The sequence below is a fragment of the Acromyrmex echinatior genome, chromosome 11, assembly GCF_024713525.1.
Source record: "Acromyrmex echinatior isolate Ae372 chromosome 11, ASM2471352v2, whole genome shotgun sequence".
NCBI lineage: Eukaryota > Metazoa > Arthropoda > Insecta > Hymenoptera > Formicidae > Acromyrmex > Acromyrmex echinatior.
The window spans coordinates 10,241,518-10,269,328 of record NC_141862.1 but is presented as its reverse complement, the minus strand read 5'-3'; the positions used below and the strand labels follow the sequence as shown (position 1 = coordinate 10,269,328).

General features: G+C 40.0%; 1 protein-coding gene across 27 annotated transcripts in view; it reads left to right on the top strand.

Moving 5' to 3' along the window:
- unc-13 (protein unc13 homolog) overlaps positions 1-27,811 on the top strand; it is a 100,166-nt gene extending 72,355 nt beyond the window's left edge. For 23 of the 27 annotated variants that reach the window (XM_087411415.1, XM_087411411.1, XM_087411414.1 and 20 more), the window contains 13 exons: positions 3,434-3,540; positions 10,548-10,689; positions 11,703-12,149; positions 12,981-13,131; positions 14,326-15,060; positions 15,151-15,372; positions 15,460-15,912; positions 15,998-16,129; positions 16,235-16,460; positions 16,744-16,893; positions 17,835-17,939; positions 18,049-18,211; positions 18,309-27,811. In XM_087411415.1, coding sequence (XP_087267541.1) covers positions 3,434-3,540; positions 10,548-10,689; positions 11,703-12,149; positions 12,981-13,131; positions 14,326-15,060; positions 15,151-15,372; positions 15,460-15,912; positions 15,998-16,129; positions 16,235-16,460; positions 16,744-16,893; positions 17,835-17,939; positions 18,049-18,211; positions 18,309-18,606 — 3,331 coding nt within the window. In that variant the 3' untranslated portion in view covers positions 18,607-27,811. The remainder of the gene's footprint in view (positions 1-3,433; positions 3,541-10,547; positions 10,690-11,702; positions 12,150-12,980; positions 13,132-14,325; positions 15,061-15,150; positions 15,373-15,459; positions 15,913-15,997; positions 16,130-16,234; positions 16,461-16,743; positions 16,894-17,834; positions 17,940-18,048; positions 18,212-18,308) is intronic. The other 4 variants (XM_087411419.1, XM_087411417.1, XM_011060193.2 and 1 more) reach the window with 4 other exon arrangements.

Genomic DNA, 27,811 nt, shown 5'->3' with positions numbered 1-27,811 from the left:
TATTGTTATTATTATTGCCATTACACGTAGATCTGGTAATGGCATAATAATAACTGGCTCTTGGTGGCTGCCGCGCGTGTGGCTGTATTGTATTGATTGTGCCATGAATGTACCGATAATTGAGTAACAAATATCATTTTATGTAATTCCTATATATGTAATCCCGGAAATCGTTCGACCATCGTACGATAATATGATTCATTTAAACGGAATGATCTCACGTTCGAACTATAAATTGCAATCTAAAACTTAGCTTTAACTGTAATTCTTCCTTTTAACTTCTTCATAAGCCGAGTGTTATTTTATATCCAACAACTTTGTTACGAGTTATAATCTCACAATGGACGAGCTATTTCCAATTCCCTCCTGAGAAACACCTTGACTTACCCTCGTAACTATTCCCACCCGACCAATGCAGATTACTGCGTGTATGCCAGTGTATGCTATGCTGCTGTTTTACCTGTATGTGCTGGCGTTTTTATGATCTTACATTTGTCCGCTGGATGTGACAATATCGCGTGCTAACCGTTAGTGTACAACACCGTTTAATTGGACATTACTCGGTATTCGTCTCCCTATCAGTGTTTTCCCTTTTTTTTTTTTTGCCACCAACAGGTACTTCCCTTCGCTCCAATTTCACGCCAATCCCAACTGCTGCCGTGGCAACCAGTCCGCTTCAACGAGATCCATGAAATCGAGTTTGCAGACAGTTCTCTTCTCGTTCGCGCGCTCAATGCGCTATTTGCAATAGCCTCTTTTCCAGAGAACGAGTGGAGTTTCGTATTCCATCGGCGAAATGAAATCTCTCGCAGTCGGCCCGAGCGAATTCCCCCAGAAACAACACCCCAATTACCATCGTTCGGTGAAGTACTTATTTCCGGAAATCCTTGAAACGCATCTCGCGCATCTCTAACCGCCCGTTATTTCTCGTTAGTGAAAATTACCAGGTACACGTATCCGATTCGAAATCCCATTCGAGTGTCACTCTGTTTATGCATCGATATGAAGATGTATGAGTTTCCATAGTCCATGTATGTATTTATATGTACATACTCCCCACGCGATCGCACTGGTCAGGTATCACGCAATGCTCCTCTCCTCCAAGAGAATTCAATCGAAAGTCCATTAAGGTCACGTGGCAACTTGTTGTGGCTGCAAGTATGTGCCGTTGCTATTGTCTAAAGCAAACTCAGCCCGCCTATAGCCATCGAGCTTCCATGATCGCGAGTCCCTGACCGATAAGCCAATACCACAGCGATGTCTATCGAAAGCAATCTACCGACCACCTGTAATCTTTGGTATATCCAGGGCATGTTCTCTTTCCAGTTGCGTTTCGCTGCGAGATGAGAGTCAGACGTCACGGGCATCGATCATCGCTTCGATCGCACGTGTCAGCTTAGCTCCTCGTTCGAACCTGTAACAGAAATAGGTCTCGCGTGTCGAAGATAAGGAAAATGAACCCGATGTCGGATTAGCTCGATAGTTTGCGTTTAATGCAATTTATTACAAAAACATTCGTGTTGAAGGGTAGATAAATGTTTTTTTTTTCGTCTTTCACCTCTTGTACGGTTTATCTCGAGAAATAAATTACTTTTATTATGAAATTTATGGACGATAAATTTGTTAGACATGTAGGAGCGATCGTACATAAGACAATATGTCGCGTAAAATACTTATCTTTGTTTGAAAGTAACTTTATAAAGTTACTTATTGAAGAAACACTTAAATTAGTCTGCATCGTTTATTCACTTCTCGTAAACAAACCGCAACGACACGTGTAACGCATATCGATTTCTCTCCCACGGATTATTTCCATACGAGATGGAAAATACGTGCGGAAAAAATACGTGAGATACGTGGAAAAAGTATCATGACCGAAATATTTCACGCGCACATTCCATATTCTTTGTACTCGTCGTCTTTATTTCGTACGATGTTGCGTCTCCAGGACCATTGTGGTTCCAGTTCAAAAGAAACGTGAAACTTTTCTTCTCCAAATCGTTATCTTGTCATGTCGGCAGGGATAGTGAAAATGTAAAGAACATATAGTTCTTACAATACTTGGCTCGAGGTACTACCATGTCTCTTGATATATTATATAATTAATATTTTTTTAGAGAAATTCAACAACCGAGAATAATTCAACAACGTTGATCGATGGTCACTTAAAAAAAATTTCTTCATTCTTTCTTCCTTTCGGTAAAACTTAATTTACTCTCAAGAAAATTATGTTATCTCAGACTTCTCTAAATCATTTATAAAATACGATTGCAGACTCCAATTTTTATAATTTTTAAAAAATCTTTAACTCGATGTACGTATTTAAACTTCCAATCATGAATAACGGATTTATAATTGTTCGATGGAGAAAATTAGATTTTCCTGAGTTAATAGCCAGGTAAAAACTTAATCAAGTAATCGATCGCTTAAAAAGCTGTTCCTACCGTTGATCGTCTTCGTGAACCGATTATCATAACTGAGAGATCAATGGAAGTCTCGTGTTGGCGATGGGCCATGCAAGTTGAGCAACAAGTTTTCTTATTCCAAGCTGATGGACGTGTCTTTACAAAACAGCTTCCTGCATAAAATAGCGCTAATTCTACAACGATTCAGGATTAACAGGTGGCAATGCTCTTGGTACAGCAAGGCGCGTGTGATCGATTGGTCTTCTCGTGCATACTTTCATGCGTTTGGTATGAAACTTCGATGAAACTTTGTACGGCATTCCGCCGTACGAAACGCGTCATGTTCGACACGATTCTCGTTCTCTACGACTTCGAAGCCATTATTGTTTCGCCACATCTAGGCATCAATCTTATCGTTCCTTTTTTATGCAAATAAAATCAATCGCGTTGCTTTCGGTCGAGTTATAATTCGATTCGAGATTCAAGTAGGACCCGCCTTCCCGATTGACACCCACCATCCATATTCATCCGTTAAATTCCGTACGCTCAACTCGATCAAAATTGGCAAAGGGCACACAGAGAGAGAATCCACAGGGATAAAAACTTTGAGCAGTGAACAAAGCTAATCCATCTTGTATTGAGACGCGGATCTGAAACACACGTCTCTCTTTGCTTTCACATGAGACACAGATACGAAAGTACTGAGGTACACACAGGCTAATCCCGAAAAAATACTCTGGCTGCGCGAATGTAATCTTGCTAGCATAGCTGAGCTGTTGAATATACCGCCATCACTGCTGCTGGATGATGTTGGATGATTTCGGACGATTTTCCGCCTCGCGACGATTCCGCGTCCTTCGGTAGCCTCCGTAAGACGTACACTTCCTTGATCGCCTCGAAGCTGCTGTCTCGAGAGGATCCTCTTCCTCAAGGAATCTCTAAAAGAGTGTGGATTGACAATGAAAGGAGAAGGGTACGAGAGGTTGTCGAAGGACTAACCGATGACGACGACATTGTCTTCTTTTCAGCACGACGTTTTCAGTCGACCCGGATACGCACATAGACAGCCTCGAGCAGGCCGAACAGATCGTCCTTGAGGGTACCAGCAAGTGGTCCTGCAAGATCGCCATCACAGGTGACACGATACTGATACCTTTAGAAACCTTTTTAACGAACCTCTACCACACTCTCGATAATGAATCACCAATCAGTTCTGTAACCACGTACATACGCTTGAAATACAACTACACAAAAAAACTTGTTAAAATTCTCTATAGAATGCGCGGCTACAAAGATCTACTATTTATACTTTTCGTCGTAATACTCTATCTTCTCTCAATCTTCACTCTTCTCCGAATCACGAGAGCAAAGTTTCAAAATCACTGTGATACAGGGGCGCGTCACGACCGCGCAATTTCTGTCGCTTACAGATTCTCTGATGAGTTTGGAACTTTGCCTTGCGTGGAAGCAGACAGGCTACGAATTCATCCGACAATCCGTAATCAAGAGCGGAAGTCCTGTGCGCGCGCGCGCGCACACGCGCCCTTCTCAATAAGCACAGATCTTTCTTTCTCTCATACACAAATCTCGATTTTTCAATCACCGTATTCCCGCGCGCACCGCTCGCGATTCAAAGCGAAAACACAAAAAGATCTACATCACAGAGCGCCATCGGGTTAATAAGCAACGGCACGTGATATACGAGGTACACTTTGCGTTGTGCCGCGTATTCCGCAGTCGGGTTCTCGCATTCCAATTGCACCACCGGGGCATGCACCATATTCTGCGATCGATGCACTTCGTCCGGCACGAAGTCGAACTCTGAGGATCGATCGAGCGACGTACCTGAATCTCCCTGATGTTGCTGTTCATTCTTGCGTGAAGTTCCGTAATATATTAAAGTTGGACGCTATATATTGCTATTCTTGTCTTGCATTCCGGTGTTGTTACAATGAAAACTAAAGCAATTTATAAAGTTTCGTCGGTCGACGGAAAAGGGTTACAACGTCGTCGTACCGACGAAGGGATTTTAATGTAATTCAGATATCCGTGAGCTACCGAGAATGTCGACGGTCGCAGGGTAACGTGTCGAATCGTTCGGTGAATTATGCCATTTATGCGCCGGGCGAGAATAGCCAAAACCTTCCCAAGGGGTCCGTCGCAGGGTCGTTTCTCGTTTATAGCGACTTTTTATTTTTCACCATTTTTGTCGCGATTCTGCCGGCGCTGCTATAACATCGGATGCCAATAAAAATGATAAGCGCGTGGGCCGTATAACTTTACACGGCATTACAGGCAGAGTATGTCATAGAAAATTACAGTGCGCCGATCGAAATTGCAATCGTAGTAGTACGGCTGTGGCAGACGAGAGCGGTGCAAGCTGCATACGTATGCGCTTCTCTTCGGCGAAGATCGATAGTTCAACGTACAGACAAGCGTAATAGCTACGCTCAGCCTCCACAGTCCATTCACGTCATGTATCATATATGATACTAGATACATTTCTTATCGTCTTAGAAATTGCACAAAAGAACACAATTGGACGAACGTATCCCATTAATCAGGAGACTCTACGGAATTCTCGTCGGCATAACTACGTATGTTATGTAGCTTTGTCGTGAAAATTTCACCATTTGATTCGCAACACGTTTCTGTGATATATATTTTAAGTATGCGAAATATAATGCAGGAAGCAAGAGAAAGAATGCTAACGTATCCCCGATCGATGCTGGATCGTAGCCAATAGTAAGAAACAGTTGAAATGTGGTCGGGGACGTCGGAGATACGTTGGGAATGCGCCGAAAACGCGAGAAGCCAAGAGAAATTCGTCGGAGAAAAATCCATTGGGATTCGATTTGCTTTCTTTCATCGCTCCTAAGACTATTGCCGATAGTGAAATCCGCAAATGGAAGAGACGACTCGAGATGCGCCTGCAGCAGCAGCAGCAGCAGCAGCAGCAGCAGCAGCAGCAATGTTCCCACTGCAGGGATTCGCATTTCGCGCATCCCTGTAAGGAGAATCTTACACGCGGAGAAATTTCCCTGGCAGTCTCGGTCTTAAATAACCGAAGCTCACCGGGGCTCCCAAAGGAGGCGTTAACGTTTCGCTTGAGCGTGCTCGGGATTGTTTCATATTTCTTATCATCGCTCGTATATATTCAACACCTCAATAATGGAACGATAACAAGCTGTGCAACGCATCGTTCCACCCTGCATTAATCGAAGCTGAAAAAGCCCTAATTATAGGATACTGTAGACGAAGAACGCATGATGAATTTTAAATGATGTGAAATTTAATGTAAAAATTATACTTTGTGCACTTAACGTAATGCAAGAGACGGAAGAACACTAAGAGATACTTTATTATTTACGATCAACTGGAAAGATAAAGAAGGTTGAACAGCATTTGCGCTGCGGAACGTGCTCCGACGGAGGAAAAGTCGATAAGCAGAGAATACGGCGAGTTGCAACACAAAACTTTTTTGCCTTTCAAAAAGCTGCCGACGTATCCAGCCAGCGCTTTCCTAGTTCGCCGTTAACAGCGGAAGTAGCGAAGGGAAAAGCGAGATGGTATGAAAAAGGGAGGGTTACTGTTATCCTGTTGAAAAAAGGGAGATAAGTAAATGGGACACAGTATAAAGAAAAAGAAGAGGAAAGAATAAAATCGGCGGAATGGTCTGTTTTAGACAGCGCGTCTCCTTCATCCTAAGCCTTTTTATTTCCTTCGTCATGAGCGTTTCTTTCCTCGTGTGTTTATATACTCTCGGCGCGGAAAACGAGATCGGATAATCAAAAAAAGGAGCAGAAGAAAATTGAGACAATTTCTGAGCGAAGTTATTTCTAAGAAACTACCGACTGTAGTTGTCAACCACGTGCCGACTGGTTGGTTCGTTGGCTGACCGTTTCTGCTCTGTTTGTGACTTTCATCTTGATAAAGAATTACACCGAGGAAAAAGAAGCAATGTCGACCAATATATAAATAAAACCTACATATAAATCTTAGCGAGTGGATTCAAGCGATAATTTTATCGCAAAATAGGGTAACTTTGACCTAAAATCGGAATAACTTTGGTTCACGTTATAAAAGCTATCCCCCATTTTATGATACTGATATGAATAACCCAGACAACACATAATATCTAGAAAATATCTTTATATTGAATTACAATTTGAAATAAACCTATGAGAATAAATCTAATTAAATAAGAGAAATCCTGTTTTTTTTTTTTATAATGTCTTTTACATGTCCCAAAAGACGTCTTTATAATGTCTTCATCTTTTAAACATTCATGTTGTCTGGGTAAGAATCGTAATTTTCTTTCTAAAATAATTCGAAACAAAGTCGATTTAATATTTCTTCGACTATTTAATATTTCTTTGCGTAATAAATCTTATTTCTTTGATGCTCTATAGAAATCTTCAATAGAATATTGAGAATATTTAATTCTATACCCTCAGTGTGGGTTAACCGCCATAAGGGAGGAGATTCACGGAAATAGCCAAACGGGAGTGCGAATTGACGAAAGAGGTGGAAGGAAGGTAGTAACAGTCGGCGCTTCTTCTTCTGCCCCAGTAATCAAATCTCTTGACTCACTGGGCTTAAATTAAAATGACTACGATCTGACGAGATATCGCTGCAGATTGCAGCGTCGAGTGTCGAATAGAGACGGAAAAACGATAGTATTCTGTCTGTGGAATTCCTTTATCAGAGAGATAATAAAAAGAAACGAAGCATAATACATCTAAAGCTCTAGATATACCAAAGTAGCGCAAAGGTCCTCCATTTTGGAACTACTAACCATATAATATTAAGCGCTTATTGGACTACAAGCCATTAGGTCCAAATAACGGTCGAAATAGCCAAAAGGAAACTTATCGGCATTTCGGCTCGGATAAAAGGATTACGCTACTTCGGTATATCTAGAGCTTTAAGTATGTCCAGTGCGACGCCGCGCATAATCACCGCAGTGTGTGCATCGCCGCAGTGTGATCAATTAAAAATGAATGCAGGCCTTACGACTGCAACGCCTGACGCGTTAAATTAGCGTGCTCGAGGGTGTTCGATCGCAAGATTGGAGTGCGCGGCTTAACACGTGGAATCAATATGCGCTGATAACGATTAACCTCGTAACGCACACGCAAACAACAAATTATACGTTCGATACCGATGATAATCGCGATATTTATGTTGCATCGGTCAGTCGTTGCAACGGTCGGTCTGACGTTGACTTTCGAAATCACACGCGAACGCAATGCGTCAACGAGGCATGATATTTCATATTCCGGGTTACTTTTGGCATTTAGAATCTAAATTCGCGATATGTGTCGAGTTCCATTACAAACGGATCATGTAGAATGCGATGTGACGGTATAAAATATGCGCGCAACGTATTCACTTCGGCGACATGTATATCGTTTCATTTAGTTTTTCGACGTTCGAGATCTGTTCGTAGATTTGTTTTATTCGTAATGAATTTATTCGCGATGAAGTGCTCAATTTCAATCAACGTATCCTCTGTCGAGCATTGCGTGCCCGTGGTATCTCTTTTAATTTTACATGCCTCGCGCGCGTAAGCTCGAATAAAGCACATAAATCAGTAAACCTGCTACAAATTCACGAATCTGACTCAATCGTTATCGACGATAATATTCTTGCATCGGATTAATTATCAGATTAATGAAGCGGAACGCTCATTTATATTCAGATGAAGAGTACAGACGCGCTGTGCGATGTAGAACGCAATCTGCTGCGCAAAATTAACACACACACACACACACACACACACACACGAAACCAGACACAGACGTGCCTGTACGCGCCGAGACTCTTGACATCTCTCTCACGAAGTGGATTGTGGCGATGACTTGATGATTAATGAGATTAGGTATGAAATCGACATTCATCGAGGGCAGGAAGCATCGACGATCATCCCCTACTGCAATCGACGATGCGAATCAGAAAGAGTTAGTAGCATGGGGCATGTGTGTATGTCCGTCGATCCAAAACCGAAGCACGTTATCTGATATATGATATCACACACGCACACCCACGCACAAGTATTTACACGTTTTAAATATTTCTTTTGTGTACCAACGTATATGTTATGTGTATTGTGTACGTATACATATATATATATATATCTCCATATACGTGCGTTATTATATGATATATGTACCTGATACAAGCCGAGCTTCTGCACGCTTTTACGATGGTTGCCTACAATGGATATCAAGTGTCCAAATCGGATGGATGTTCAGCCTTTGCATGCATCTTCTCACACACAACGTATATCTATAATTATATGTGTTAACTGTAATGATTGGGCGAAAGGAAGATAGTCCACGTCCTTTTACTCGTCTACTTTATTATAATTTCTTATTCGTTTGTGAACGTATAGCTTTCGTGTTTAAAAATTGAAATTAGCTACAAGTCCCTTTCACCCTCCGGGAATAAAGTCGATTGTTTTAAATTTGAAAAGTTTTGCAAAAAAGTACCGAGCGATTTAATAATAGAGAAGATACAATGGGAAAAGCATCAGCTCTTCTCAATTCCTGCAATATTTCGAGATGAAAGCCCTGCGGGACTCACTACCTATTTTCAAACTACCTGTTTTTAATTAAATTCTCACATAAAACTGTGTCATATTTATTCATCCCATCGACGTGTACGTGCGAATTGATGAATATATAATGTTCGCTAAAAGATTTTCGTCCAAATAGCCTGCTGCCTATTAACCGCTAAAAGAATCGATTTGACGAACGATCGATACGATTCGTAGATTCGTGTATCGTTGTGTTCGCGCAGAAAAAAAAACGAGTTTCTATTTCTTTTTAAAATGATGGGCTTTTTACAAAAAAAAAATAAGCTATTACCTAAGTTTTAAATCAAAAGATATTAATCAATCACAGTCGAACGTGAGAAGTATGTATAATCGATTATGATTGGTTAATTTCTTATAGCTTGAGACTTAAAGTTTAGGTAATGACTTATTGTACACTGAGAGAAAAAAAATAGTTTTGACAACTATAAATTAACAACTCTAAAATTGAAGTACAGGCACTTAGTTTTACAAAATTATAAGAACTAAAATAGTGTACTGAATACTATAAAAATATAAAAACTAATATACAATACTCAAATTTTACAATTGTTAATTTATAGTTGCCAAAATTATTTTTTTTTCTCTCAGTGGAGAAACCCTATATAAGAATAAGTGATTAAAATAAATTAACAATTTAAAATATGATACTTTACATTGCTTTTCTTACCGGTTACTGTCAAAATAGAATAGCTTGTCTACCAATGACACGACGTGAATTGTACCAATCACAAATAATAAACGTGAAACCGCGTCGAGACGTAAATGCGGACTAACGTCGAGGCAAAATGTGTATAAAATACGCATATACCGCCAAATCAAAATCGGGACGAAGTAGTAAAATTTTTATCGCTTCGGATAGCGTGGTGATGAACATATGGCCTCGGTTTCGAGACTCGTAACCACACATTTGTGGCCGATCATCCGACTATCCCGTCAGCTCGAATGGTTTTATCGAATGATATGACAGATCCGCAGGATGGATTGTAATCCCAGCTGATTTCTCGGTAAGGCGGGGTTATTAAAGTCGGCCTTTTTCGTACAGACTTTCTCGAATTCTTTCTGCATGGAGTCGCGAATTCGAGATCCCACGCCGCGCTTTTATTACCCACTTACTTTATTCGTGATTGCACGTCGAAGAAATTTTTATTCATCGTACGCAAGAATTGTTTGATGTAAACGCCATTTCGTTGTGACGCATTCGTACGATTAAAAGTGGAATACGGGCTCACGAAGTGGAATCATGGCGATTTTTTTTTTTTCACCGGCGCGCTGCGAACATATGTTTCGACGGATATCCGGTTCTGTTAGCTTTATTGGATTAGCCCTCGCATTCGCGTTCTTGGATACTGGCCAGCTGGCAAACTCCGGTAATGTTTTCATTCGACGGTATTGTCCCGTAGTAATCGAATTATGTACACCGCAAGATTAGGAATTTACGCTCTCGGGAATTAAATCTTTCGCGCTCAGTCCGTCCCGTCGCGAGATCTAAGCATTTCAGCCTGATGAATAGTTTCCTAATTCTATTCTTCTCCCGTCTCTAGTGATCAGCGCTCAGGGATTAATCGCCAAAGATAAGAGCGGTACATCCGATCCTTACGTGACGGTCCAAGTCGGTAAAGTAAAGAAACGCACGAGGACCATGCCGCGAGAATTGAATCCAGTATGGCACGAAAAATTCTATTTGTAAGTAATTTTGACAAGTTTCTCTGCTACGCCAACGGAATACGTAATTCCTTCCGATTTCAATTTTGACTATGAATTCTCCATCCTCTTCAGGAGCGATGACGTCAATTGTTGCGTTTATTCACACACGTTTACGTTCATATGTTATATGTTTACTTATCCACATGCATGGAAAAAAAATGTAAAGTAATATGTGCTACAATTTTAGTAAATCGAAAGATTCATATAGGGGCAAACAAACATTTTCGTAAAATTTACTTTTTTGTATAGATAAAAATCGTTACTGTCTATCCAAGCAAAACAAATCATAACGTCAAAAGAGTCCGTTTTGATAACGTCAAAATGACATTAAAACGAATCGGGTATGATTGAAAAATAATTTTTAATGATCATTCTGGAGTCATTTTGCTATCATTTTGATATCGTAATGACTTTTTGTTCTGCTTGGGTATAATTTGATAAAGACGCTGCAGGTTTTTTTTATGATACTTTTGCATTTGGTAAAATAAATCTATAAATTATCATACATCTCAATAGAATTTACTTTATCGATGGATATTTTTTTGTCTTAGCGCTGATAAAATTTATTTTACTGTTCAGTAAAAAAAAATACAAGTATATAAAGTATTGAGAGTTGTTCGCCCTTACAGTTTTGAGAATACTATAATTTATTTTCTGTAAAAAGAAAAAACATTTGAATAGATTTATTATAATTGTAATGTACTTTTTACATTATATCTTTGGTATTTTTACTTTTAGGGGCAACTAAAGTTTTTTATAATTTGACAAAAATAACCTGAATATTTTTACTAGTCTTATAAGATAAAAATCATTTCTTTCCGTGCATTATTGACATACATTTAATTTTAATATTACACGCGTATATTTTTATCGACGAATTATTGATCGTTTAAAAGCGGTAAAAGAAATTTAATTTAGTTTCAAGACGTACGCGCGATGTGATTTAAAGCATTACGGTGGATGTCGTAAAAACCACAAACTCCTGTTCACAGTGAATGCCACAATTCGTCCGATCGAATCAAAGTTCGAGTGTGGGACGAGGACAACGACCTGAAGTCGAAGTTAAGGCAAAAACTGACGAGGGAGAGCGATGACTTTCTTGGGCAGACCATCATCGAGGTCCGAACTCTCAGCGGCGAGATGGACGTTTGGTACAACTTGGAGAAGAGGACGGACAAGAGCGCAGTGTCGGGCGCTATTCGGCTGCATATCAGTGTCGAGATCAAGGGCGAGGAGAAAGTGGCACCTTACCACGTACAGTACACCTGTCTGCACGAAAATCTCTTCCACAGTCTGTGCGAGGAGAACGGTGGCATGGTCAGCTTGCCTCAGGCGAAGGGCGATGACGCCTGGAAGGTCTATTTCGATCCTCCTGGCGAAGAGCTCGTCGACGAATTCGCCATGCGTTACGGCATCGAAAGCATCTACCAGGCGATGACGTGAGTGTCGAAGCTACGCATGTAATAATTAATCATTAATCCAAGTCGTTATCTGAAAGCTACCGATTTTGTCATTACAGAGCAATTTATTCTCGTTATTAAATCAAATAGAAATTAATCTTTTGTAGACGGGCGTGCTCGTTTAAACACATCTCTTTTTATTTTTTAAATTGCTAGCTCGGTTTTTATGAAACTTGGTTTATGGAATAATTTTTAATAATGCTTTATTTGATTCTTCGAAATCAAAAATAAAAAATTCAAAATGGTGGAGCCAATATAATAGATACAATTTTTTTTAATTTGATTATTATAAAACTAGCTTTTCAGAAAATTTTTATTGCAACGTAACATCAAGTTTTTAGTTTTGCTTTATTTAAAATTCATCAATGCTACACAAACAGTTAGTACTGATTTTCGAACTAACTTTCAAACTCTGAGCCCTATGCCATTAGATTCTCCTTCAATGAAGGTTACTACCCTTTTGGTCTAACATTTCTACAGGGATTCAAATATCGGGATTCCGATGTCAGGAACTCTTAAAACCGAATTTCACTATAATCAGATTATTTTTTGAAATTTAAATTTTAAAATTTTAAATTCTCAGGATAGAAATCGCATTCAGCTATCACGAAAACTCTTAGAAAATAAAATTTCTTTCAAGAAATTTTTTGCTAGAAAGCTCTTGTTCTCAAAGGGTTGAATGAAAATTCACTGAATAAAAATCACGTATAACGTATTTGAGATTAAATTAAGACGCTATAACTCTGAGACGATAGAAAGAATCAAGATGAATGGTTTTTCGATACGATTTCATGATTTCGTATTTTCCAGGCACTTCCACTGCCTCTCAACCAAGTACCTGTGTCCAGGCGTGCCGGCCGTTATGTCGACTCTCCTGGCGAACATAAACGCGTACTACGCCCACACGACCGCCAGTCCGGCCGTGTCGGCCAGTGATAGATTCGCCGCCAGTAACTTCGGGGTAAGTGCCGGATGTTGAAGATTGCACCGTGGTATCTCCACCTCAAGCGTAGAAGAGTGAGGGATGGCGAATGCTGGAACCCGGCGGCGAGAGAAGCGAGAGAAATACTCGTGCAATTTCCTGTCAGCTAGCGCTATACGTTATCCCGAGCTACTTCTCATATCCTTGATGGCTACGGGTTGACTTACTTGCGCAAGGACGCACTTTTCGACCCTTTATCAATTCCGTTTCTCACCAGGTCACCAGAAATAAAGGGATCAACCGACGCGAATATATATAACGTTGGTTAAATAATTACTTTGCAAACTTTTGAGAGGGATTAAGCCAATTCTCTGCCAAGGCGCTTTGAATAAAGCTTAAATCTTGGTAAATCGGTCATTTAGTGGATTAAAACGGATTTCTTCCAAGAATCAGTAACTTAACTTTTCGTCGTGTTGATTGCAAAGGACTGTAAAGTCTAACAATAAAACGAGAAATGTTTGCATTTAACCCAAAAATCTCTTAAGTCACGAATCCATGCCTGCGTTAAAGAATGAACAAGGTCACACCGTGTTTATGATTGCATTTTTTATTACCCCCTTAGCATACTTTTGGAAAGAAAGAGAGAAACTAGTAAAAAGACCCTGTGCACGCTATTTAATTAAGATTTTAATTAAGATTCTCTTCAACCACGTTCTTTTTTAACCATCTGTAGTTTAACCGACAAGGCCGAGCAAATGAATTTTCCTGCCCTGCGGAGAATATGGAAATTTTTTTCGCATACCTCCACATGAATCGACATTCTCGCCAGCTTCCCATAAAACAGTGAACGATATGTGAACCGAAATTTTGGTCGAAATTCAAATTCGTAAATCTCTTAATTCCGAAAGAGAATTGATGTATATGAGAAAGTATGTTTCTTACATTCTTGAATTATGCATGATGTTCCTCTTTGAAAATATTACGTCAAACTTTCTGAGTAGAAAGAAATTCAGTACGGTTAAAAATCTTCAGAAACCAAAAGAGAAAAAAAATTCGACGAAAAAGTTCCTTAGTGAAATATACAGATATTATATCGGTAAAAAATTCTCGTAGTAAGATAAAAAAAAACAACGTATTTATCGACTTCAAAAAAGAAACCTTAGACAGGAAAAGAAGCTATTATTGCTGCCTATCATTGATAAATGAAGCTAAAATAAATGATTCTCATTGTAGAAAGAAAAATTCGTCAAGCTACTGGATCAGTTGCACAACTCCCTCAGGATCGACCTGTCAATGTACAGGAACAATTTTCCGGCTTCGAGCCAGGAGAAGCTGATGGATCTGAAGAGCACCGTGGACCTGCTGACAAGCATTACGTTCTTCCGCATGAAAGTTCAGGAACTGTCAAGCCCGCCACGGGCCAGTACCGTCGTGAAGGATTGCGTGAAGGCATGCCTGCGATCAACCTATCAGTTCCTCTTCGAGAACTGTTTCGAGATGTACAATCGAGAATTCCAAGTAGATCCGATCGAAGCCGCGCGAGACATGGACGATCATGGGCCGCGATTGGATTCGCTCAAATTCTGGCACAAGCTAATCTCCCTGATAGTCATGGTGAACGACGAGGACAAGAACAGCTATGCGCCCGTGTTAAATCAATTCCCTCAGGAGCTCAACATCGGTCAACTGTCGTGTGCCACGACGTGGTCCTTGTTCGCGGTGGACATGAAGTACGCCCTGGAGGAGCACGAGCAGCATAGACTGTGCAAATCCTCGGACTATATGAATTTGCACTTCACAGTTAAGTGGCTGCACTCCACCTACGTCAAGGACGTGCCACCATATAAGGGCGCCGTGCCAGAATATCCGGCCTGGTTCGAACCCTTCGTCATGCAATGGCTCAATGAGAACGATGACGTCTCATTAGAATATCTCCACGGTGCCTTTAGTAGAGATAAAAAGGACGGCGTAAGTAATACTACGCTACTATTTTATCCACGAATCTCGATACAGTAATGCAGCAGCGTTCTTTAATGATTCTTCAATCTTTTTTTACAGTTCCAAAAGAGCAGCGAGCACGTGCTCTTCAGTGTCTCCGTTGTCGATATTTTCACACAGTTGACGCAGTGCTTCGATGTAGTATCGAGGCTGGAATGTTCAGACCCAGAGATCTGGAAGAGATACATGAAGAGATTCGCGAAGACTATCGTTAAAGTTCTGTTGGCTTATGCGGATATAGTGAAGAAGGAATTCCCTAGCCATTTGAAGGAAGAACGAATTGTACGTGCTCGAAATCCAGCGACAATTTGCGAACATTCGAGCCAAGTTATATATATAGACTTTATTACAAATTGTTTTATTCCACAGGCGTGTATTCTGATGAACAACATCCAACAACTTCGGGTTCAATTAGAAAAAATGTTCGAGTCAATGGGCGGTGACAAGTTAGAGGAAGACGCGGCGAACATATTGAAGGAGCTACAACAACAACTGAATGGAGCTTTAGATGATTTGGCTATACAATTCGCGAACAGTTTAGAACTGCGAATAACCGTTTCCGTTAAGGAATTAGGAGACCTTCTGTTGGCTATCAAAGGCGGGGGACAGGTAACTCTATCGCAACCGGCGCAAAGAAACAACGTAACTGTAGAGGCCGACGATGTTCTGAGGCCGCTCATGGTTCTACTCGACGGTAGCCTATCTTTGTATGCTGAATCGTGCGAAAAGACGGTATTGAAGAGATTATTGAAAGAACTGTGGAAGATAGTCATGAGAATTTTAGAAAAGACCGTCGTTTTACCACCTATGACGGATAAGAACGTACGTATTAAATCTTTTTGAAAAAAAATTAATAGAATTTTATTAAATGATATGTGTGTTATGATTTATGATTTTTGTTTTTTAGATGATGTTCAAGAATCTGACGGATAACGCTAAGAATCTCGCTGCGAACGCCAAAATAGAAGATATGTCGAAGCTATTTAAGAATCATATGGCTGGGAAACCTGATGTTAAAAATGCTCTCAGTGGAGTTATGGTAATAGAAATACATTATTCAAACCGTAAAAATTATTTGAATAAATTAAATTGCCTACATTTCTGAAGGAAATTCGCTCAGTATTAAGCATTCTTATTCATTCAGGATATCTCCAAGGAAGTGGAGAAGAATCTTTCGCCGAAGCAGTGCGCAGTTCTCGAAGTTGCTCTGGACACGATCAAACAGTACTTCCATGCCGGCGGTAACGGCTTGAAGAAGACGTTCCTGGAGAAATCGCCGGAACTGCAGAGCCTCCGTTACGCTTTGAGCTTATACACGCAGACAACGGATACCCTCATCAAGACCTTTGTCACTTCGCAAGTCAATCAAGGTACGTCGCTTTGAGTTTATCATATTAAAAAATTTATAAATTTATAAATTTATAATAACTATTATTTTTATATGTGTTTCTTGCTAAACAAAAATCACTATGAAGCGGGACTACATATAAATTACTTAATCAGGAATACACATTAGTTAATTAGACACAAGCGATATATTCTAATGACACACATTACACGTTCCGTCGTGCAACTATCGCGCGAGGAGTCGGTATATATCGGCGTGTGCGTGTTTACACTCACATTACGACGTAATGAAAATTGTCGGGACAGTGCCGCTGAACGATGCATCAACGCTACGTCAGCGTCAGCGTTCAATGAGCAGCGAGAGAGGTGACGAAGGGGAAGGAGCCGAGGGTATGGAAAGCCTCGAGGAACCCCTTCGCCAGAGCAAGCCCTCTCTTCGTCGAGAGAGCCGACAAGGTACCACCAGAGCAGACCTTAGAAGGTCGCTGGAAGTGTCGGAGAGTCTTTTAAACCGTAGTGAGTTAATCGTTTCGTGGAGACGTCTTTCGATGCAATTTTAAAATTCTTCTTCACTTTTCCATAGTGTAATCTTTTACTAGCAATTTTAAAATAATTTAAAATAATTCAATTCGTTACACTCTTGAAGAAGAAGAAACTGCTCTACAAAAACGTCTCGACAACGATAGCTGTGTTAGGAAGCTGTGCTGTTATCACTGCCGCTGCTGCTATAACTGCCGCCACTCTTGCTGCTACTACTGAGAACTTTATCGACCTCTGAGCAAAATGCCTCTTTCGGCCTCATATTCTCTTAAATACAATGCTTCTGACACATACACATATCAAGAAAACTTTGTTACTTAATCATTAAATCACTATACACGATTTCAAGCGCGTGATATATTCACATCTAGCGCCACGTTGTTCCTCCGAACATTTGAAGGAACAAAAACACCTAAAGAAAGGATTCATGGATTGATTAATCTATCGATTGATCATCTGCACCATGGACACTTTTGTATCATATGCACTGAATTTTCGGAGGGTGTTACTAAAATTCTCCGAATACAAAAGAAAATGATTAATTTTTTTTTAACGTGAAAACCAATAAAATCAGAAAATTTATAATTCTCGGCACACACCATGTGACTAAATCGTGAAAACTTCACGAAGGCTGACTTCGTCTCCTCTGATGATTACGCTGACAAGTACCTGACCTGCCTATTATCAGAGCATGTAATCTGCTCTAGAAATAGAAATAAAAAATAGACTCTCTTAGCCTTAGTTTCAGATCATAGCATCTCAGATAGAATCAGACGAAGTCCGCGTAGTATCTAGATGCCATTCTAGCTTCATAACCTTCGTACTCGAGCGTAAATTTTAACTGTAAACTCTTCAAGTTCCAGATACCGCCGGTTCGGACGAGGGTTCGGTGGGTGAAGTGAGCATTCAGGTGGATCTCTTTACACATCCGGGAACGGGAGAGCAGAAAGTCACCGTCAAAGGTACGATTTCACTCTCACAGAATTTGTATGACTTTGATAGTTGATAGTGCTAATTAATAATTTATTCGTCGATAATTAAATTTAAAAAAAAAACCTTTTATTTTTTTAGTTGTGGCCGCAAACGATCTGAAATGGCAATTGGCATCGGGCATGTTCAGGCCGTACGTTGAGGTGAATCTAATTGGACCGCATCTTACTGGCAAGAAGAGGAAACAATCGACGAAATCGAAGAGCAATAACTGGTCGCCGCAATTCAACGAGAGCTTTGACTTGTAAGTTTCGACGCAGAATGTAATTTATCAATAATTACTAATTTATATTTTCGTAGACACAAAGTTTCTCCAACTTTTGCCTTATCTTTGTTCTTAGTATGATCGGTAACGAGCAACAACAGCTAGACTTCTACGAGTTGCATATCTGCGTGAAGGATTATTGCTTCGCGAGGGAAGATAGGCTCGTCGGAGTCGCGGTGATGCAGCTTAAGGACATCGTCGAGGAGGGCTCGTGCGCGTGTTGGCTGTCGCTCGGCAAGCGTATCCAGATGGACGAGACCGGTTGGACGATCCTGCGTATTCTCTCGCAACGCAACAACGACGAGATCGCCAAGGAGTTCGTGAAGCTGAAGAGCGACATCAGGCAGGAGACACTGCTACCGAATCCCACTTGAAGAGATACGACATTGCATTAATAAGCCGATAGCGAAGCGACTCGAGTACTTCGAGCTTGGAAAGAGCCCGAAGAGGAGAAGAAAAAAAAGAGCAGAAAGAAAAGGAGGAAGAGAAGCAGGAGGCCGTCCAAAGGGGGTTAGCATTTGATGCCTTCGGTGCCACAAGCGAACGAAACCTTTCACGATTCCGCGAGAGAGAGTAATTCGCGCGATTCATCCGGCGAAAAACGATCGCCCCAAAACCCTTCCGCCTTTCTTCGCTAAGAAGCACACGACCTAGGGAGGGACAATCCTAGCAACGGGATTTGATTTACCGCGAAGCTTCTTCTCTCCATCTTTCCTCGCGCTGTGGAGTTCAGTCGAGCGTAATTAATCTCCCTTTTTTACGAGACTCATACACACACATATATACACACACAAAGCTTCAACCCCGTCCCTGGACAGCGACGATGCACCGGGAACTATCATCTTCCACGGATCTCGAGGTAGGACGACGCGCTAAGTCAACCTCGCGTTCGATTTGGCGTTCGTCCTGCGTACTATTACAATAACGAAAAAAAGGATGATTCCTCCCTCTTGCATTTATAAAGAACTAAAATAATCGGAGGAAGCGGAGCTCGACAACGACACTCCAGACTACTACATAAGACACATCGGACTCTTCTTCGTGGGTGTGTCGTAGGCGTGACGCAGAGGGAGACGAAGATACGAAGGAGAGAGTGTTCGCTAGGACAAAGACGCGAAACGTGAAAACAGTGCTGCCAGTACGCAATATATTTGGTAATATTCGTAACGTAAGATAGGACGAGAGATTAACACCGCGAAGAACTCAAGTACGGTGCTTCGCGCAGAAGGTGACAGAGACTCTCTCGATCGGACGCGCCGCCGTTCGCCGAAAGACTGACTTCGAAATGGAAGAGGACGAATAAGCGAGTCCACTTATGATGGGTCCTTGATCGCGACGCGGCCGCACAAGCTAGAGACACAGAGCGAAATCGATGCGTACATGGAACCGCAAAACGTTTACGTGCCACGCATACATACACATTCACACATTACGTTTACACGCGCGCGATACGACCGCGTCGTTTCTAGGCCGTTTGTTCGGGAGGACGAGTTTACTGTAGATACGTGAAAACCTTGTTGAGACGAAGAAGTTTTTTCTAAATATACAGTTTAAATGTAGCATTGCGTACGACCAAATAGGCACGCCCTGTGACGTCACGCAGCGGCGTGCCGTTAGTAATAAAAACAGAAAAAAGTTAGTAAGGCATTGTAATTGTAAATTACGTTCTTATTCGTAAGATTATACCAGAAATGATCGTAAGAGTCTGACTGTTGCTGATGCTGTTGCTGCTGTTGCGAATGATACCGAGATCCGCCCGAAAGCTTCGACAGTTACGCGAAAACAACGTAACTATTCCAGACCGTTGCGAGCGGAAGATGTACACGCGTATGATCTTGCGCCTCCAGGAGTCGCATGTTAACAGAGGCAGGCCCGACACGCTGCAAACGCGAATCCTCGTTCTATGAACTGGCGAGCGAGCGAGCCTACAAAATTGAACTTTACACTCCTGTAATTGGTGCTGCCGGTACTCGGATACTCGGATACTTTGAGTATTACCTAAGTGTGGCCGGTTACTTTGAGATATTATCAAAATTGCGAGTTGGATAATATTCAAGCTATCCGAGTAACATCCGTGAACTTTGACAGCGCTATCTGTAATCTTGTAGCACGCGCAAGTAATTATTAGCTTTTCATTCCTTTTTAGCTATCGCTGTTTTTACGGCAACGCCTATTTCCGAATACGACACGAGGCGCACTGGACTATTATTATTAGTACAACTATTCCTACCGTCTAGCTTCAGCGTGTCTTGTTCATCTTGCCTCGTGTGCACAACGGACGTTCGCCCGTCCGTAGAAACATCTATTGCGTTCTCGCCGATCTCTCTTATCGGGAACCCTCGTATCGGGCCAGCGGCGAAAGTGGATGGAAAACGATCGGTATTCTCTTCGCCACATTTACTACGATCGCACGAAGCTTCGGTCGGATCCTTCCGTAAGAGAAACTCGAAGGCACGTGACCTCGTATCCGATGAATCCAGTTAACGTCCAGCCCAGGGCTGTAGAGTCGGGCGGGGCAGGTACAACACAACTCCGGAGATTATATTCGCTATTATATTCAAAAGTTTCTACTACGTAGTACGTCTAGATTATACTCACGTATTGTGTATAGTGTCTAAAACTGCTGATGTAGCTGCGAGCGCGGGATTTTCGATCGGCAGATAGAGAAGAGAGTCATCTAAGTGAACGATTATTTCAGTTGCAGGTGCTTGTCAAATTTGAGTATATCGAAGCGGCTATGAATGGAAGAATTCTATGTAACAGTGTTCGAATCTACTTCTTTAAGAACCTAAGAAAATTGAAATTAAGAAAAATTAATTAACATTAATGAATCGGAAATTAATAATTTGTATTCGGTAAATTTAAATTGTTTAATTTGTTTAAATATTTTTAAAAAGAAAAATTAGCAGGGAGATTATTAGCACACGATTCTTATATCTTCCGTTAATGATATAAGATATCTGAAAATATATATTAGATTTTTTTAACTTCAATTCGGAGATCAGTTATTCAGTTATTTCAGAGATTATAAAGCATCTGCATCTGTATCTGTCGTTGATGATTTCGGAAAAATTCAAGCTGAAGGAAAGAAAAACACGGGTCCGCGATCTCGCCACCATCTTCATTTGTAAAAGTGTAAAAGTGTCTATTTTCTCCGCTGCCTAACACTAAGTACATTACTTAATACAAAAGGGCTGGCGAATTCGGCACTCAGATCGGCCTCGTCGACGGGAACATCCAGACGATTACCTCGATACTCGGTCCTCCCGGTCGCAGATCCACCGCAATCACCGCGACCGTCGACGGGGTCGGCCGTCAATTTTTTCTCCTACTCTCCGCTTCGATTAATATCTTGTAAGCTTAATGAAAATATCTCGTGTATTCTGTGATAATTACCCTTTAAAGAGAACACTGACATGTTACACTTTACACGCACAAGAAACATATACAAATACACGTACGAGGGGAGACCTGCAGACGGAATCCGCGTATGCGGAAGGTAGAAATTGTACAGAAATTGGAAATTACAGATGACAAAAAAATAGATGCGACTACAACATTACACACCGATCCTAAACATAACAACAGTATTTTTCTTCTTTAAATACATTCCCATATTTCTATTCTCTGTAAACGTCCGAGGAGTCTTGTCGCGATAATAACGGAGGAAGAAGAAAGAGAGAGAGAGAGAGAGAGAGAGAGACATATATTACATATATACAGAGTGATTCAGACTCGTCTACACTTTCTTTCATCTATTGATTCCACGACCAATTCGCAGTTGATTTTTCCTTAGCGATAGTTTTATCCACAACTTTCTAATATTAAATACGTCTAAGCTTCAAGTAAAAATACTGTGAAAGTAAAATTCGCTTCGAATTGAATAAAGATTAAGGATCCGTCATCTCTACCGCTCGTTGAAATTCTTAGGCTTTTTACCATCTTACAGTTTAAAAACTTATCGCTGCCTTAACACTTTTCGTTAAGGAAAAATATTCGAAATTGATCGGAGAGTTCGTAGATGGGCGAAACCTGGAACACCCTGTGTACCGCATCGACAAATCGTAACTTTCCATTCGCGATATTATCAGCTGCAAGGAGATACAAATGCAAAGATACAGGACGCAAAAGTATGTAGCGCATAACGACAAAAATGCTTTTAGCTCTTACTAATTGAATCCAAATGAAAAAGAATTCAGGCATTCGACAAAGATCACTTGAGCAAAGATCTGAAAAAAATTATTAATTAGTAATTTATGCTTGAACCAGAGATAATTTTATGTTAGCCTTTCTTAAAACATATTTTTCATAATTTTATATCATTCTCAGTCCTCTGCGTGATAATTACAATTTTAAATAAATAAATTTTTATGTTTGATATTTCGAAATAATTCACAATCATCTTGGAAGATCAAAGGCAAGTTATCAGCAAATCAAGCCGTCGTTATTTTCCGGTTTTCTAACGTAAGAAAATTGTATATACAAAGAATGAAATATTTACTTCTCATTCGCATTCAAGGGAGGTTCCCAAGTGATTGCCGCAAACTTTTGCGTCCAACCGACGAAAACGTAGAAAATCACGATCGGAAATTCAAGGCAGACTCCAGATCGCTATAAACGAACGAGATATACATTTTTCTAGCAAGGAGAAGAGAAAGATCATATAACAAGAGGGAAATTAAGGAGAGAAAATAAAAGATATACACAACCGTTGACAATACTATGCTTGAAAATCGTATTGACACATATGTAATGTACCTAACAAATATATAAAACAAGACGGGATGTTTGTGTTTCGTAAGTAAAAGCGTATTAAGAGTAAACTCGTAATAGGCGCGAGGAGGCACGATGAACTCGCGCGAAACGCGGAACGCGTGACTTTCTGCGCGTATCATCTGCGTGATTTATTAGGTAATTACGACTAACGAGTGAAGAGAAGAAGCAGGCTTCGTCATCTCACGGAAAGCGCCGTTATCGTCGAGAAAAATTTTTCAAGCGAGAAGGAGAACGAAGCGAAAGAAAGAAGATTATAAAATATAGTAAGAGAAAGATTTCGACGACACGTCACCGCTATGCAGGTCGCGAGCTTGCAAGGTGACCCAAAGTAATTGTATTCGAGTATGAAACACGCACATTCAACACAAAGAATACCTGCGTAGAATATCCCGAGTACCGAATCTTCATCGATAAACGTTTTCGTTTGTTCACTCACACCGATCGCGTTGTTCTCCAGCGAACTGAATGCACATAAATGTATATAACACCACGTACACGATACACAAAATGTATACGCACGTGTACACGCGTACACATCGACACGCATACACCCAGACACATACACGTGGGATAACGCTTGTGTGACTCCATATTCACACGATCGAATTAAGCTCCGAACGCACGCGCCGTCGTTACGCTTCTCATCTCCGAAAACGGATCATTGTCATTATTACCATCATCATCGTAGCGAACGACGATCGCCCGATGAATACCCAGTATTGTCCTCATGATCGATTCGATATTCCGCCGTATCGGACGGCGATTGTGCGGTTCGAGCAAGCGCGAGTTGCCTCTCAAAATCCTGACAATCCTGGTGACATCAATGCATAGTGAGATGCGGTTCACGGAGGATGTTGGCTCGCATCAATCGCATCAATCGTTCAAATAGATATATAGAGATCCATATATACGGTATGACTTGCCTCGTTTTAAGAATATATCGTGCATCATTCATTAATATCGTGCCGCACGTAGTTAGCGAATAAAAATTAAAGACGTAAGTCTCTTCCTTGGGTTACAAAAGGTTCTATTTCGTATACGTTGAAGAGTTATCGATTCTAATGATGATTCGTTAATCGTTTCGTGTTAATACTAAAGATCTAACTGTCGTATGGCCAATACCGAGTCCGTATTCTGACGGCGTATTTAGCGTAAATATACGATCGTCTGAATCTCGCGTCACGTTGACGTTAAAAAAGACGACCTGTATTAAATGAAATAAAATTAAAACTCGGACGATCGTATTTTTAAGTGCTAACTGTGGTAAGCCGTGAGAACACGGTTCCGCGTTTATTATTTATTATACATTTACGTATTTAATTCTTGCATATATTTAGTTCTTGCACATATTTAGAGAATAATCGAGTGTATACGGACGGAATTCGAAGTGCGGTATAAAAGCGAGAAGACAGAGAATTTAAAATCCGATTAGTTAGATAATTACGGGGGAAATATTATAGTCAAATGATAAGAGAGACATAGAAAAAAGAGATGATCAAGAGAGGGACCTATTAGAGTTATATCATCGTTAAATCATTGCACATACACACACACACCACGTGCCATATCATCGCATTATATATCAGAGAGAGAGAAAGAGGTGGAGGGAGGGAGAGAGAGAGAGAGAGAGAGAGAGAGAGAGAGAGAGAGAGAGAGAGAGAGAGAGAGTTTAAATATTGTTAATTTTAAGTCGTAGCTAAATATATGCGGTTGTATACATATGCGTAAATATATATATATATATATATATATATATATATATATATATATATATATAGATAGCGTGACGGAATCACGCAGGTGGAAATCCGGCACGTGTACAGCATTCGTTTGACTGTGATTCGTTGCTAGTCTTTATTCGAGTAATACGACATTGATATATATATATATATATATACATATATATGATATATATTCGGTGTAACAAGAAGAGGCGAATGAACAAATGGAGATGTACGAGATAAAAAATTATACATATATCATGGAATTTGAATTACTAGCGATATTCATCTGATGAATGTTAAATATCAAAGAGAGCAAAGATGATTGCCTCGAGAGAGTAGAAATAGTAATGCCTTTCTTGTTTATTCGCCTCTTCAAATGCACATAATGTGACGAAATACAGTTCTTGCTGTTACTCGGATATCGACCGACACTATTTACTCGCGATCATAATTATTTCTCGGCTCGGTCGGAGACTTCGTGGTTTCCGATTCGGTTAGGAAGACGAGGGGAAAGATCGTTAGTGCGAAATCTTGATCATTCAATCGTCATCGCCATCGTCATGATAAGCGAGTCACACTCGCGTCGACACCGCACGAAGCGTCTGTTCGCCGTTGTCCAACCGAAAATATCCTTTGTAATCTAATTTTTTTTTTTCGCATCGACAGTACACACGCACGTGTAAGATATTATCGCATCTCGATCGTGTAATCACAGAATATATTGCACATACAATTGCACATATTATATACATATTTACAAGTGTGTATATACATTATATATACACATATATATATGTATATATATATATATATATATATATATATATATACATATACATGGTCATGATCGCGATCCGTGTTGCTGTCTCATCCGCTCGATCGCAGTAAATCTAACTATTATCACTTTCACTTTATCTTTCCTCGAGCGATATTTGAATCTATTCTAAAACATATCTAACACTCAGAGAAAACATACTTTTTCCGCCCATTTTCGCCACAAATAATATTTTAAGAGTCATATTATATTATTATACAGGATGTCTCTCATTCTCTAAGCGCGCTTCCTTTAAACTGCAAATTTTTCTCAATCAATCTTAAGTCATCTTACAAAGAATTGAAAATGAAGAGCTTTATGAAAATTTAAGAATCGCAACAAAGATAATATTCCTCATGTTATGTGAAATTATATTCTTCAGTTAATTTTATTCGGATTCTAATTTAAAACTTATACGATATTGAATATTGAAGGAATGATGATATAAATTACGATATATTTATTGAGACAAAAATTTAAAATTAAGTAAAAGTTTTTTGGGCAAAGGGCATGCAGTTCGGAGAAATTACGCTTAAGGAAAGATATCTTGTGCAAATATACACAGACTGTTTATTATTGTATCATAAATTGTCTATATCAGCTTTACTACAAATACTACTTCGCTAAACATCTAAAAGGAAAGTGGGAAAGATCCCAAGGAGAAATCCCGAGACAGCCACGGAACGGTGATTTTCCGAACACCCATCGAAATTATCCCATCGAAATTTTATCCCCTCCCCCCACTCCATAAAAATTCTGATGTCCCATACACACGTATTCGTCTTCATGTGTTACCCTTGTTCTTTTTAACTGAACTTGTTGCGTAGTTCATGTTTCTTCCATTTCTCTTCACGTTGAAAAAAAAAAGGTGAACCATGCAAGAAATTCAACTAAAAAAACATACCTTGTATCTGTTATGATTAGAGTTGCCAGATTTAATACCAATATATTCGAGACATGTCTGAGGTGATGATTGAAAAATGGATGATTAAATTATTTTGTGAACTATATATATTTTTTCAGTTAGTATCTCCACATAAACTATAATCTACGGTGGTTTATGTGAGGATACTAATTAAAAATTTAACTCAAATACTTTATTAATCCATTTTTCAACCATCAAACATGTCCCAGGAATGTCGATATAAGGTAATCTGGTAATCCTGTTACAATATGCTACGCCATATTTTTTTCGTTTTCCTATTTTATTTTGCGCAAATACAAGTACGCAGGTAAACGATAGGTCTGAGCGAGAAGTAAAGCGAATGAGAATATTCACACCCCAATCTTTTTCAGAACAATTTTGCATGAGAAAGAATTCAAAAAAAAAGAGACGAAATACATCTTACTTGCCATTTTTCATGTATACTCTTGTTGCTGCGTTGCGACAAAATAAAGAAACAGAAAAGTGGAACTAGAAGTATTCCGATCTTCTTGGGATAATTGTACATAAAAAAGAAAAATATTGTTGTGAAGTATTTCAGAATACATTTCGTTGACATTGTGTTAGTGTATTAAAAGTGACAGGAGATGGGCGCTGATTTTACAAAATTGATTGCATTACGTTGCATCGTCGTATATACTTCCGCGTTGTAAATGTTTTTTAAAAAAAATCACGTTGCCTATGATAAAGTTGTTTGTATCGCGAAGAGGAATCGTAGCGGTTGCATTTCGCCCAAACTCCGATCTTCGAAAAAGTCTCGTCGATTTTCGAGAAATGATTCTATCAACGTCGTTCAATTCTCTGTAATAGCAAGTGATTGTTTATTTCTAGATTATAGCGTAATATGTAGAATAATATGTATAATGGACGTAATTTAGTTAATTATAAGTAAAGCTGTTAAATCAGGTTGGCAGAATCGGTCCGAAAATGCGAAGACGAGCTTGTACTTATAAACGTTCGGACGATCCGGTGCAGCCGCTATGCAGCCTCTAGCGATTCTGTAAAGTAACGAAATTTTATGATTGACGTCCTAAGAGAAAAGTAAACGAGTCACACGTTCGATATGACAATTCTTAATTTCGCATTTCCCCACCCATGGTCCGTTCGCACACTTCTCTCGTTCCTCGTTTTTGCGATCAATGTACCATATCCGAAGGGTGCTCTTAAAGTGAAATAGCGAAACGAAAAGTGAAAGTGAAACTTGCAATGTATTAAGACGGTGCGTACCGTTGAGCGAAGGGTAGAAAGGATGGCTTTCTTATTGGGATAAGCTGCCTCAGGGGAAGGTAATCCAGGGACTCTAATAAACTTATCCGAAAATA